A 14,576-nucleotide genomic window follows, 5' to 3' on the forward strand; every position below is an offset into this window, starting at 1 on the left:
CATTCCACACTTGCACAAATAATCATTAGTATACATACAGATGAACATCTACATGTTCTTTTAATTCAACATATTAAGAATACATAACTGTGTCCATGAACGCAGCTCAGCTACAGAATACCACACACCTCGAGCCCATCATTGTCTACACATGACCTCCATGTTACAACAGACAATCTGCTTTAAGCCTAGTCAGGCAGTATTATTCCTATGTATACAAGTATGAACTGGGTTTTTGTAGGTTTCCGACAAATATCAAACAAGGTATACAACACGTGGAGAAGAGTGTTAAGTCCTATAGCCAAAACTGCTTTGTGTGTCCATGGCTCTTGTACAGTGGTATTACATTATGGATCGACAAAGTGCACACACCCTCACTGATAATGTATACATCCAAATGTCCAAAAGAAACTGCATACACTGCTTTTTTTTCTCTTTTTTTTTACCCAAAAGTCTTCACAGACCATGCTAGTGGATTCTCAACACACACTCACTTGCTCCTAATTTGGCTGCATCTGCTCTTTGAGTTGAATGATTTTCAGCAAGTTGTCCATGAACAGTCCATTAAAACCGGACAACCACCGACAGTCTTCTCTGTGCCGGTGGGAGCCAGATGAGGTTTGTAGAAGGTTCAGACTGACCAATCACTGCCCTTAATGTTCCAGCGCATTGATCAAATACACCAGACATCACGCCACTTCCTTTTAATTTTGTCCGGTCACCCACTGGTGAAAGCTTAACTGATTTAGGCCCACCATATTTGATGTGCTGCTCCTGTCAAAATTGAACCTCATGAGGAATGTTTTTGCACTTCTTAGAAGTGACACACTGACAATAATTCAGTAACACTATTTCTTTTTCCTAAAATTTTCAAATATGTACACAAGTACATGTCTCCTATCCATGCGACCATGTTGTAGTAACACAGTTAATCTGATTGGCATAGGTCCTCTTGTCCTCAAGTCAATTCAGCATTTGGTTTCAAGATAATTCACACATCCTAAAGACGCCTGTATTTCAATATATAATCAAAATTTCAAGTGTTAGTCAGAATATTAAGCCCGATGTCTTAGAATATCAATAACAAAATCATATGTATATATAATGCACTTGAGGAAGGCATTGCGTTTTTTTTGTGTGTTTTTTTTAAACTCACAATCTTTGATAACAGCACAGTCTGGGTGAAGAATGTAGCTGAGTTAAAGTCAAACTGGAGACCCTGATTGATAAGATTGTGTGGGACAGTGAGACACAAAGGGATAATGATCACATCAGACCTTAATGACCACATTTGGAATAAAATTGGGTTATGAGACAGATGAAGGAAAAAGAAGACTAATGATTATGCCTGTCCTGATAATGACCGTAATAGTGTTTAAAATTACATGAATAACATGCATGTGAGATGTGTGATTGGCTGATGATTGACTACTGGCTAAACACAGAAATATCTAAAATGTTCATGATTTGGAGTTAGTATCACTGAGCCTTTTTGACATTTTACTACACACCCTGATGCTAAAAGCTGAGGTTAATTCAGAATTAATGTCTGTCATGTAAATACATGTTGATAGTATTTGATAATAGCTATCGCAGGTTGATAAGTTTGCATAGACCCTTGAAACCCCACCATCACCATCTTAAAAACATAATCTTAATGATTAAAGTACCACTCGGAGCAGCATACCCAACTTCACCCTTTGTACTGTGTTTTTGTGGCACAATAAATACTGTAATAGTCAACATGATACGATTACATTCAGTTTTAGTTTGTTCATTTTCTTCATTAACATTATAAACCTTGTGGCACATAAAATGTTTGTTTTTTTGTTTTCATCAGATTTTTGTGAATCTCTAGACAAAATAGCTTGTATCATGCACCCATTACAGCTAACACCAAAGAGTGTTTTTTTAAATCCATGTGTTTGGTAAAAGAGAGTCGACTATGCCTCCTGCTTTTGCAGCATCATGATACACAGCAATAAACTCATAGACTTTATTCAAAGAAGTACAAAGAGTGAATTAGGGTATGTTCCAGAGACTTACAAAACACTTGTCTGAGAGAAGACGTATCTACGTGTAAACATATGCTGTTTGTGGTTTTGCTCTTTTCTCCGATGGCTAAAAAAAATAAAAGCAATAAAACACTGTAGGAGCGTACAGTCCTTGGAGAGCGTGGAAGGGGGAAGGGAAGTCAGGTCGGAGTCCTCCGTGCCATCACGCAGTTCTCCTTAGCTGGCGATTTTCTCGATTTCATCCAGATCATCTGTGTCTAATTTTTCAATTTTTTTATCTGTAGAGAGAGAAAGTACAGTGGGGTTTGCTTTACTTTAACCGTTTAACTGAACGTTTCACATTTCATATGTTACACTGCTGTCAGACTTACTGAAATGCTCCTGGATCCTGTTGAGGATGTTCATGCTCATTCTGCTGTCCACCATGTTGATGGCCAGTCCCCTCTTGCCAAATCGACCTGTGCGGCCAATCCTGTGCAGGTATGTCTCGTTGTCTGGGTTACCATCCTTGTCTACTGGCAAGTCAAAGTTGATCACCACGGACACCTGCTCCACATCAATGCCTGAGAGCAAGACAAGCAGAGAAAGAGGGGAAATGTCACAAGAAAAATAATATAAGTGGTACTAAATTATATTGTGTATATTTATTGTAGTTACACTGTTCAGTTTTGCATTTTATAAATTCAAATATATAGAGTAAATTTAAAACAGAACTACAACGGTACACTAAGAGCACTGTTCCAGCAGACAGAAGCAGTGGAAGAAGCATTGAGGCAGTGAAGAGAGCAGTGAGCCATATTTGTAGTTATATGACTATCTGTGGAAGATTTAAATGTTGGTTTCATCCCAGGCAGGCTGCAGGGATTGTTGTGCATTTACATTCAAAACACAGCTTTCACATTAGAATTCTAAATCCAACTTTACTCTTGACCACACATCCTTCCCTCAGTTAGTAACAAGACTTGTCTAAAGTCCAAAGCTGTTAAAGATAAGGAGAGAATACCTTTTTCAATGTACATGTAACAGCTTAATAGAAATCATATGACTACACATATTCTTCCCGTTAAGTCTCTACTTGTTTCTTACCTCGTGCACAAACATTTGTGGTGACCAGGACCTTCTCCTTGCCATCTCTGAAGCGTTCAATGACTGCAGCCCTCTGCTCGACCTGCATCTCGCCACTGAGCAGCGCCACCTGGTGGCCCTCCCTGGAAAGCTCCCCTGCCAACCAGCCTGCAGTCTTCCTTGTCTAGATTATACAAAGAGAAAAGTGTTGCTACTTCACCAGTCAGGTGCTTCATAGGAATAGTACCTGACTTACAGGAAGAGTCAGTTCATAAAAACACACCCTGGTTAACTATAGAGCAAACTCTTCTAGTAAGTCAGCTAGTGTTGCTAAATTATTTTTTCACACCTGGACCACACATTGGGTTCAATTAGGCATTCATTTTAATACAGAGTATATTGTGTGGACAGCTGAATAGTCTCTTTAGAAAGAAATCAGAACAGAAGTAACTCAACTCGCTCCAAAAACTAGAGGAAGTTAGAATTTCATTTACAACTGTTTGTGAAATACAAGGTAAACTCAAGCCTTCAATGTGAACTCACATGGCAGAAGATCATGGCCTGGGCAATGGTGATGGCTCCGTAGATGTTACATAAGGCCTGGAACTTCTCCTCCCTGCTGTTGCACAACACATAGTACTGTTTGATAGTATCCAGCGTCTCCTCCTCTCTTTTCAGTTTGATGATGTTGGGATCAGGCACGATGCGCTTGGCGAAGTTCCACACCGACTCTTCAAATGTGGCGGAGAACAGCAACATCTGACAGTTTTTAGGCAGCATCCTGCGTGGAAAGGAGAGCAGTAAAATGTCAGTAGTTGCAAATTTGGAAAAGATAAAAGTGGTCACAATATAAAAACTGTACATTGCAGATATACAGCTTGAAAAAATCCTAATGGACCCACTGTCGAAGTAGCACGTGACAAGATGTTTCAGTGTTTCAAGACTGGGAATTATTCTCACCTCTGGATGCGGATACTCTGGTCCTGGTGACCCTGCGTTGCGATCATGACGTCAGCCTCGTCCAGCACAAACACCCTGATCTTCTTGGGGTCTATGAACTTGAACTTCCCGCACCAGTCCAGCATCGTACCAGGTGTACCAATAACTATCTGTTCCTGCAGCTTCATGCCCCTCTGCACTGGAACATTTGCAAGAAACAAGTGCTCATTACACACAAAGCCACGGCTTAAACGCCAGATGGGGACCAGCAATATTGAATTTGAAAATGTTCTCATTATTTATGAGAGTGTGGAAAGCAGAAAATCCTTACGCTTATTTCCTCTGATGGCGTAGACTAACTGGACCTCAGGATAGTGTTTGCCCATCTGCTCGATTACCTTGCCAGTCTGAAGTGCCAGTTCGTAGGTGGGTGACACACACAGGCACTGGTCGAGAGAAAAGAAGTGAGGGGGAAACAGGATGTAAGTTCAGGTAAATGCTTTGATCACTTAGCTCAAGTTATACCAACGTTAAATATTTATATAATAAATGTATAAAATAGTCAGTGACAGAATTAACCTTAATATAATTAGAAAAGAGGACACACAAAGAGCAGGAAGGAGGAGTTATTTTCAAGAAAGAGAACAACGAGAGAAGAGAACACCAACCTGCGGGTATCTGTTGTTAGGATCTACATGACTGAGCATGGCCAGGACAAAGGCGGCGGTTTTCCCTGTTCCTGACTGTGACTGGGCAATCAGATTCTGTGGACTAGAGGAAAAGCATAATTCAAATTGTTGTTAGCTGTAATTAAAAACTTGATGTTAATTTAAAGAGCAATCCCTCGTGGAAATCCTGCAGTCGCAATAATTAACTGACTAACTGCAACTTTTCTGCATAAAATGGACAAATCAAACCGACTGCTTATGATTTGGACCAACTGTTGCATGTTGTGGTTGTGCACATTCAGCTGGGATTCAGACACATTCATGTGCAAGTTGGACAAATCTCAACTGCAAAAATTACTGCCATAGACCAAGCAAACTATTCCCAAATGAGGTTTGCATACAGTGAATCGGAAGCATACAAAGATGTAAAAAATATGCACTTTGAAAATGAAACCATATTTTTGAGATAAAGGTTAATTGTATTTGGTGCTGATGTTGAGGTGAATGTTTAATTAAGGCCTACAAATGGAACTCACGCACAGTACTTTCTTTTTTATATAACTTTTTAGCCCATGGTTCTCAAAAAATAGCAGTGAACTATAGTTGTTCCTGTGATAGGTAGTGTGCTTTTTAATCAAATGAGGTGATTACACTCTTTATTGGTAGTAGTTTAAAATAAATTATTTTCCTTTACTTAAAAAATTTCAAAGTAAAAAGATCATATAAACATTGCAAATTGTATCTTAATTTTTGAGACGAGCCGCTGCAAAAATCAAGCATTTTTGGCTACAATAATCACAACAAAACTCTGAAATCCTGAAGGGATTGACAAAGATAGAATATAATAAATTTTTCAGTTCCACAGTAATTAATATGCATGAGAAATTTCAGTGAGTTAAAAAAAAAAGAGAAACAAAACATTTATACACAGTGTAAGGTATACTCACGGTTCAGCTAACATCATAGGTAAGGCAGTCTCCTGGATTTTGGATGGCCGGTTGAAACCCATGCCATACACGCCCTGAAGCAGCTGTGGTTTCCTGCACACAGAAGAAAATGGTCACATCTTTGTGAAAACTCAAAGACCCTCGTCACTCATGCATACACTGTTTGATGGTGGAGTTTTCTGGTTCTGTAACACACTGTTTAACTTCATGCTTAGTAATGACAGAGTCATAATAATCAATGCCCCAAATGACTGCAGGGCAACATGTGAGATGAAATGGACAAATCAAAGATTCACTTACAGTCTCAACTCCTCAAAGGACTTGACAGAGTAGAGTGGAGAGTTGGGATCCTTTTGAAGAACTTCCACTTGATTAGTGGTATTGACAAGATTATTCCGTATCAACTTGTTCAGCAATGACTGCGCTGCTTTGTCCTCTGGGAAAAAGTAAATACAGTACATATTTAAACTCAGGAATCAACCAAGTACCTCAAAGGATGCAAGGAATCTTAAGACAGGAGTCAGATGCCAAACTGCATATGTAAAATTAAATATTTAACAATCATATTTGCCCACCATTGTCCTCGTCCTCTGCAGTCTTGTTCTCTCCTTCCGCTTCTGTCTTTGGAGCCGCACTGCTGGAGTCTGTTGCATTTGCATTTGCATTTGCAGCGGTACCTGCAATATTAACAATGATTCTTACATTCATATTATAAATATTCTTGCACTTTTAATGCAACATTTCACACTTACCATTCTCCTCTGGTTTCTCTTTTATTTGGAGGCTCCCGATCTGTACAAGGAAACATAAGAAAGTTTATAGTTGTTACACTAACAAATGGATGCTTGTAATTATATGACAGTCGGGATTAGCCCCGGCTTATGCTGTATACACGAGGGGCACAAACGAGGGCTGAGTCAGGACCACTGCCTCTTCACTGGAGCTATTTTAGAGCCTCTTGCCTGTTAAAGCTGGCTCACCGAGTCATAGCTGAGGCTAACAAAGCTCGCCGAGCACGCAGCATCTCGTCTCAAGCTAACTTAACTTTAGGTTAGCTCTGACGTCAAACCAGGGCTGGCTGGTAACGTTAGTTTCGTTTTTAAGGAAATGCGAATGCCACCAAGACAGTCACACGACCCGCTTTATTCAACGCCTTCAGTGTCTTTAAACAACATTTTAACTATCACAAATAAGTCTGTGCCGCTAGTTGTCGTCAACATAGTGGTAGAACAGGCCAAAGCATCCTCCAAACACGCTAACAACACGTTAGCTCGCGTTAAGTTCACATTTACCGATTCCGCCGCTGCTTCTTGTTCGTCCACCGCCTGCGCCCAGGAGTCCGTAGCCATTGTTTTTCGGTAGTTATTATACTCAGGATAACTCAACTAGGACAACTTGTTCAGATCGTGGAGTCGGGCAATTTGAATGTAACTATTTGCCACAATGGCGTGCCGAAACCGAGTTAGTACACCGGTGCCACTGCTCACATGTCCGGGTTGTGCCACTACCAAACGACATTAGTTCCCACCCAGTTTGCACGAAGCAGCTGATAAAAATGGGACCTAAACTCATATGTTGAGCAAATAACTTTAATGCTATGAGTTATAAAACTTAATTCGATCTATATTATTACAATTCAGCAGATCAGAGGCTGGTTATGAAGAAACACCACTATGCTTACACTGTAGGTGGCGTTAAAACGCTGTGAATAGGCTCATCCTTCCTGAATACTTCACATCAGTGGTTCTCAAACTTTTCCACTTCCAGGACCCCTAAACTGACGCAAATTACACCACGAAGCCCAATTTGACATAACAACATTTGATAAAAAAAAAAAAGAGAGATTTTGCTTTTAGATGTTTTATTACAGAAAGTATGAAACCCATCGCCACAATAGTCATCTCATTGTGTTTTTATTGAGGGAATTATAGTGAAAATAAGTTATTAGTTCTTAGCTGGAGAAATACCTACAACCTGGGAATCCCCTTTAACCTGAACTGGTAAGGGCCAGAAGGTTGTCCCTGCCTGCATTTTTACCTGATCTTGCTGAGGTGCAGTCTTGCAATGGAGGCCTGTGTCAAAATCTAGTTACAGTACCTTTTTTTAAAATATATATTTACCAACTTGAACCTTATCTGTTTTAGATTCAAGAATCAAGTGGTGTTATTGATACATGCACAACAACACAGCAGATGCCAACACTGAATGCTGTGAAATTAGGCTTCTTGAAACTCTAGTTCCAATAAGAGTATAATAAAATGAGAGATTAGTATAATAAATATTTCTACCTGCAAAATCATGTACCTTTTACTAAATACATTTGAATGCAATTAAATTATCAAAAATTTACTTGGGACCAGCAGGTGATAAGGGGAGGGGACCTGAATTAGGACCACACACAGCTCATCTTTGCCCTTGGGGCCCCAAGTGGTTGATCCAACCATAAAGGAAAGGACAAGCTGGATAGGAGACAGCCTCAGCTTTCATCTGTGTTGAAAATAATACGATGGATCTCTTAAAGTCTGTCTCATTTTCTCAGTCTGTCACTGTTTCCTGCATTGTGTGCTGTATAAAAGAATAAGCAAATGACCAGCACATGTAAGCAGGCTCTACAGTCAGAGGTAGGAATGGTTGCAAACAAGAGCTGGAGGGTGAAGTGATATTGTACTGAAATAGATGCATCAATGAGGTGCAGCTCTTATATGAGAGCCTAGAATATAGCAGCACTCATGACTGTACAGTAAATGTATTCTGGTGTATCAGAAGCTACATCTAATCATCATACTGAGTCTAAAGTCATGTATACAGTTTGGGGATTTATTACAGTAGAGTGACATCTTCTAGTATAGTGAATGTTTTAATAAAATTGATTTTCCTTTCAAAGTCCTCCTCAAGTTCTTTTCTTTGATCTATAAAATACCATTAAGTCAAGACATTTTCCTCAGTGAGATAACTACTTGTACTACTTTGAGAGAAAACCTTTTCTGGGATTTTCATGAGGTCACTGAAAACATTTTAAGGTTAAAACTATTTTTCACTAAAGAGCCATGTTGACATATGGGATTACTTAAAATAAGTACAAGGTAATGAGTTTTGAAATAATGATGGGAAAGTCCCAAATTTCAAGAGTCCCAAATTAAGAAACTAAGAAGCATCAATGAAGTATGATGCAACCAGTGTATCATCATCATTAAAAAGAAACAACTAGCACTGACTCAGAAAAGCAGAATCCTGATGAAAACTCCCTTGGAAAGCATAAATCATTGCAGTTTTTGAACTACATGGATATTTTTTAACCACTCCAACTCCAAACAAGTCACCGCATGATCATGAAACCACATGTCCAAGTTCTATAAACACTGTATAAGTCAAGAGAATTTGTTTGTGAATCTACAGACATGCAGCTCTGTGAGGCTCCAACATGCTCACAATAACATCACTGACATGCTGATAGTGGGTGCAGTGTTTACTATTTTCACCCTCTTAGTTAACATTTCTAATCAGCACTGAACACAAACTACAGCTAAGATCAGAGGTGTCATGTAGTCAGTTTTCTTGAGGGTGCACAGTTTCACAATGAATATATGAATGTTAACACCAACCCACATTATTATCAGTAATCGTCTGCTGTGGCTTCTATTAACATGGTACAGTATTGCATTTAATAGCAATATTGAAAAGAATATGTTCTGGCCTCTATTAACGCAAAGTAAAGAAAACTCACAAACATGTAGCTATTAACAGAGAAGGGGAACTGTGTGTCAATGTTAAATATGGTTCAAACATAAAGAAAAAATACATTTTTACATGTTTATATATAAAGGCAAATTTGAAAAAAAACATATTGTAAAAATAGAGTTTAAAGACATATAAAGCACTTTTCAAAAACAAGCTTATAAAGTGCTTCACATACATAAAAACATAAAATACAAAAGCAATTATGAATGAATAAGTTAAATGCAATCAAGAAATAGAAATGTAGATAAAAGACAATTAATGACAAAAAATCTTAAGAATAAATACATTCATAAAAGCATAAAACAAAAAATGCCATTTTATGGCAAAAAGGCAATTTTTGTTTTCAACAGTCGACACTGCTCTTTTCTGATTCCCAATGGAAGGTTGTTCTACAGCTGTGGAGCCCTTACAGCAAATGGCCTAATATCCTGTGTCTCAAGCATTGCCCTGGGGATCGAGCGCAACAGCTGGTCTGCAGATCTGAGAGTACGAGCAAGGATGTAAGGGGTGAGAGGGTCAATAATGTAAGATGGGGCAAGACTGCTCAGTGATTTGAAAGCAAGCAATAACATTTTAAAATCAATGCTGAACACCACAGGTAACTAGTGTGATGAGGCGAGAATCGGGGAAATGGGTTCATATTTTCAAGTTCTTCTAAGAACCCAAGCTGCGGTATTTTGTAGAAGTCGGAGTTTGTGCATCACTGAATGAAATAAATTATATAATCCTGGCAACCCTCCTGATTTGGTGCTTAAATGTTTAGAGAAGTTCAAGTCAAATCAAAGATTATGCCCAGATTTCTGGCCTCAACCAATTTAAATACAGAGACTTGTGAAATGAAATGAGACAGAAACCTCTTAAAATCTTAAGTTAAAACATCTAAAGGAGAGGAGAAAGATTTCATGCCATCATTCCATGGCATCAAAATTGTACCTGTATTTGGAAGCTCCATTCCCATTTTCATTTCTATGCACACTTCTAATACTCCAGACACGGTCATTAACACACTGGTGGTTTCTTTAAAGCATGACAGGCTTTAGACATTTTAAAGGGAGCTACGGTGTCCATAGTAGCAGCACGTTGTCGCATGAATCTAGTAGGCAGCTCCTCCACAGAACATGAGAAGTCTAGTGAGTGAAGCTGCTGAGAAGACAGCAGTTCTCAAGGTCGTGTGAAGGGATGGGTCGAAAGTGTCAAGGGCCTGTTAGAGACTGGAGACACAAGAGGACCATTGAACAGGCCAACAGCATGATCAGAAACATATATGTTGGTAGTCTAGAGTTTTACTAGATACAAGCCTTTAGTCATAACTAGATTGAGAGTATGACCATGTTGGGTAGGGCCAGAGACATGCTGAGTGGTCTACTGTACATCAAAAGTATGGATAAGATCGAGGAACTCAGATGCAAGTTTGTCATTTTGGTTGTTGATGTAGATATTTAAGTATTCTAATAGAAAAACCCGCTCATAGGTAATGATAGAGAAGGAAAGTAAGTGACCAATTCTGTCAAAAAGTCACATTTAGGGAGTGGGAATGGGAGGTACCTAGCAAATGACTCAAAAGAGACAAAATTGCCAACAAGTGTGCATTTTTGGCCAGCCTTATAAATGGCTACCCTCTCTCCACCCTCACCAAAGTCAGGGAGCTAAGGGACCATTAATGTATAAAATTTCATGGCAATCCATCCATTGTTGTCGAGATCTTTCAGTCTGGACCAAATAAGTGATGGAGCAACCAAGAGACTGAAATTGCCATGCATAGAGCCATACTACTAAATAATCCACTTAGTCTTTAGTCAAACACTCCTCATTATCTGAAGCCACAGTCTTGTCTTATCAACCATGACGCATGAACCTTACTGTGCTGGCACAGTTAGATGTAGTCTGCAGTACAGTTAACAAGCAAGCCTTCTTTCCCTGTTTGGTGCTTTAGTGGAAACCAGACTATTAACCGGAGCTGGCCTCTACTAAGGACCATGGAGGAGCATGCAGGGTCACCTCTGGAGCCAGACTGCTGTGACTGGCTGCTACTTAATTGAATGCAGAATTGATTTCACACATTTCCCCTGTTCCACTGGGATAGACAGATAGATGATGACAGTGGCCTTGGATTGTGCTGAAGAAGATTACATTGATCTCTGTTCCGCTGCCATCCAACGGTCAACACCGCTCAGAGTGTGCATCAGTCCAAGTTTATCTGCATGTATGTGTGCGTGTGGGCGTTTGTCAGCATGTGAGGGAAGATTCAGGGAGTCTCTTAGATCGTCAGTTTGGAGACAAATTTGTCAAAGGCTTAAAAGAGCTGAGTTTATTGTTCCCTCCAATCAGCTGCCTTGCCGGAGGTATCCATGGCAACTGAAAGAGTAAAAGTAAGGTTTGAGGTCTCCAGAGAATTTGGAAGAGACAGAGAGAAGGACTTTGTATTGCCACATAAGGACTCATTTCAAGCGCTGAATATGACAGAAAGGATATCAAAGTAGAGTGGTCGCAGCAGAAATCGGTTTTCCGTGTGAACAATCTGAAGAAATATAAACACTCGACCCCCGAACGTATAATGTAAGAGTGCTCAAACACTACCATGCTTATAAATATACAGTGAGCTATGTCACTGTTCACGTAGGAAGTATATATATATTCTCCACATATTTATATAGTAACATCAACAGGGTACTTGAAACTGTATGAAAATGGGTAACTTGTTGGTATTTTGTAATGACTGGAAATTATGTTGGCACTGATGAACAAGTTTAGTTTTTTCTTTTGTGTCACAACATAAGCAAAATCTGTGACAGTAGAATTAAAAAGGAGTTGTGATACAGGAGTTTGTGAAGATGTAGTTATGATGTAAGTTTCTGTTTTTTTGTTTATTTGAGATACGCACAATGTAGTGTGTGATTTAGCATTCTTTACTACATGACTGTAAACTGACCTAGGATCTTATTTCTATGTGGTATTACCATGTGTCATATAATCCTATGTGGGATGGTCCATTTCACTGGTATGACTAAATAATAAAAAATTAATTCATCCATTCATTCAATCATTCATACTTTGCCTCAAGGCTGATTTGAACAGCGAGAGGGTGAACAAGCGGTTCATCGTCAGCTGTGCCCTCAGTTTGGAGGCAAATGTGAAATTTTTTTGTCGTTTGAAAGACCCTAATAACAATGAAGTAATAAGTGGTTTAAGAAAATAAGTGAATAATTTAATTATTTCTCCTTGAAACTGGCTCAGAACAGGTGGTTCACATTTGAAGTCTTGTTTGGACTAACAGTCTAGTGAATGGACAAAAATGCAGACTCGGGAAGCAGGAAAGATATGGTAAAAACAGTCTTTATTTGTAGACATACCAGCCTTAAAGGGCAGTCCTTTCAATACAGGCTTAAAGGCAGACAACAGGTTGGTATGAAAGCATAGCAAGCGCAGACAGACAGAAATGAACAAATGTTCGCAGGGTTAGCTCCTTCAGCCACAGATGATCTCGCAGAGAGTGAGTGCTAATTAACCTCTATACATATTGGGGCTGAGGGGTGACTGGCTGAGGGTGTTGGTGACTGGGCCAGGCGAGGAGATTCTGTTGTGACGACTGGTGGGCAGGTGTGGAATGGCATGTTTAGAAAGACAGAAGTTAATGTGTATGGTGCAGTGGTTAATCAGATGAACTACAGGTGAGGGAGGACATGAGGATGTAGTAGTTGCCATGACATTAGAAATTTGTTGGTTTAGATGTCATATGATGAATAATTGAGGAGCAGATTTGTTGTAGTCACGGTTAGGGGACACATTTCTGCACATTACTGTAATAAGAGGATTCACAAACAAGCCAAAAGACTATGGGTATCCAAACAAAGCATGTGGACATCCAAACACCACACTCAAAAAACACCACACTCAAATCCATGGGCATAGTGAGTTTTATCAGCCTACGCTCTTTAGAGATGGTTTTCTACAAGATTTTGGGAACCTGGCTGCTGGGATTTGTTCCCATCCAGCCACAAGAGCATTATGACTTGCCCACTGATGGTGGGTGATAAGGTTTAGCTTGCAGCTGGCATTTCATTGCATCTAAAAGGTGTTGGATGGGTTTGAGGTCAGGACCCTGTGCAGGCCAGTCAAGTTCTTCCACACTAAACTCGGAAAGCGTTTCTTTATAGACGTTTGTGCATGGGAGTAGGCTATTGTTATGTCGTGAAAGGGCCTTTCACAAACTGATACCACAAAAAATACACGCACTGTCTAAAATATATTTATATATTATGATTTTTCTTAATTGGAATTAAAGGGTCCAAACGATGGAAAATGGGCCACACACCAAAAAATACACAAAAGTATTTCAACGTTGGCGTCTACATACTTTTAAACATGATGTAGATAAAAAATCGTTCATTTGGATGCCCCTACTCATTATTATGCCCGTAGCGATTGGCTGAATAATGATACTCGAGGTTGTAGATCTCATCTGTACGTGCAACCTTCCTAAAATGGCTACCAACATGGTTTCATTTTAAGTGCTTGCTGTGGTATGACTGTGAAGTGATGGCAACACTGAATGTAAAACTATTCAGCAGCAGGAGTTAGTCTACTTGTTCTTCCTCTGTCTCATACATGACAACATTCAGGTCCTCAGTCGTCAGCTAATTAATCAGAATCAAAGGGAGACAAATCCTGTAAACACAGACAAGCTGCATGCGCGGGTCCAGAGGTGAGAGAGACAAGCAGAGGAGGCGAGAGGGAGATTAAAGGAGGATTTTCCCCAGACCTCTTCCCCTCATACTTTCTTCTTCATGAAAGTCATTAAGATGCATGCCCCTGATCCTTCACTCTGTGCCGGCTCCTCACTGCTTGCTCCATGAAAATAAAAAGAGAGAACCTGCATGCCCACACCGGAATTAAAATGGTGATGCAGCACTTGTTTTCTGTCAACAAGAGAGAGCATACAGAAAAAGAGTGAGAAAGTGAGATAGCATGAGAGAGGGCAAGAAGGACAGAGAGAGAAAGAGAGTCAGGGGCTGACAGCTGGTTGGTATTCCTGAGGCTTAGCCAGAGAGGCTGATGGTGCAGAGTGGACATCACCAAGGAATTTCAATGTGGATGGAACGGCTTTGGAGTCAGAGCTCAAGCTTTTTTATTACAGGTCTGACTGTTTCTCCAACTACTGTCTGTTAAATAAAATAAAAGCTACATTTGTTTTAAACTTGAACGTT

General features: G+C 39.7%; 1 protein-coding gene across 2 annotated transcripts; it reads right to left on the bottom strand.

The window, feature by feature from the left end:
* Positions 1-25: 25 nt before the first annotated feature.
* On the bottom strand, positions 26-7,095 carry ddx19b (DEAD-box helicase 19b). 2 transcript variants are annotated; one of them, XM_053316044.1, is made up of 12 exons: positions 6,927-7,095; positions 6,387-6,426; positions 6,210-6,278; positions 5,935-6,070; positions 5,635-5,727; positions 4,688-4,790; positions 4,351-4,465; positions 4,041-4,218; positions 3,624-3,861; positions 3,102-3,264; positions 2,387-2,578; positions 26-2,293 (listed from the first exon to the last, which is right to left on the bottom strand). In XM_053316044.1, exons 1-12 carry the CDS (start codon positions 6,981-6,983, stop codon positions 2,232-2,234), a joined length of 1,446 nt encoding a protein of 481 aa, XP_053172019.1. In that variant the 5' UTR covers positions 6,984-7,095; the 3' UTR covers positions 26-2,231. The 2 variants fall into 2 exon arrangements, with proteins under 2 accessions (XP_053172019.1, XP_053172018.1); XM_053316043.1 differs by having other exon boundaries at positions 6,210-6,311.
* Positions 7,096-14,576: the final 7,481 nt, after the last annotated feature.

Source organism: Scomber japonicus, chromosome 3 (assembly GCF_027409825.1).
Source record: "Scomber japonicus isolate fScoJap1 chromosome 3, fScoJap1.pri, whole genome shotgun sequence".
NCBI lineage: Eukaryota > Metazoa > Chordata > Actinopteri > Scombriformes > Scombridae > Scomber > Scomber japonicus.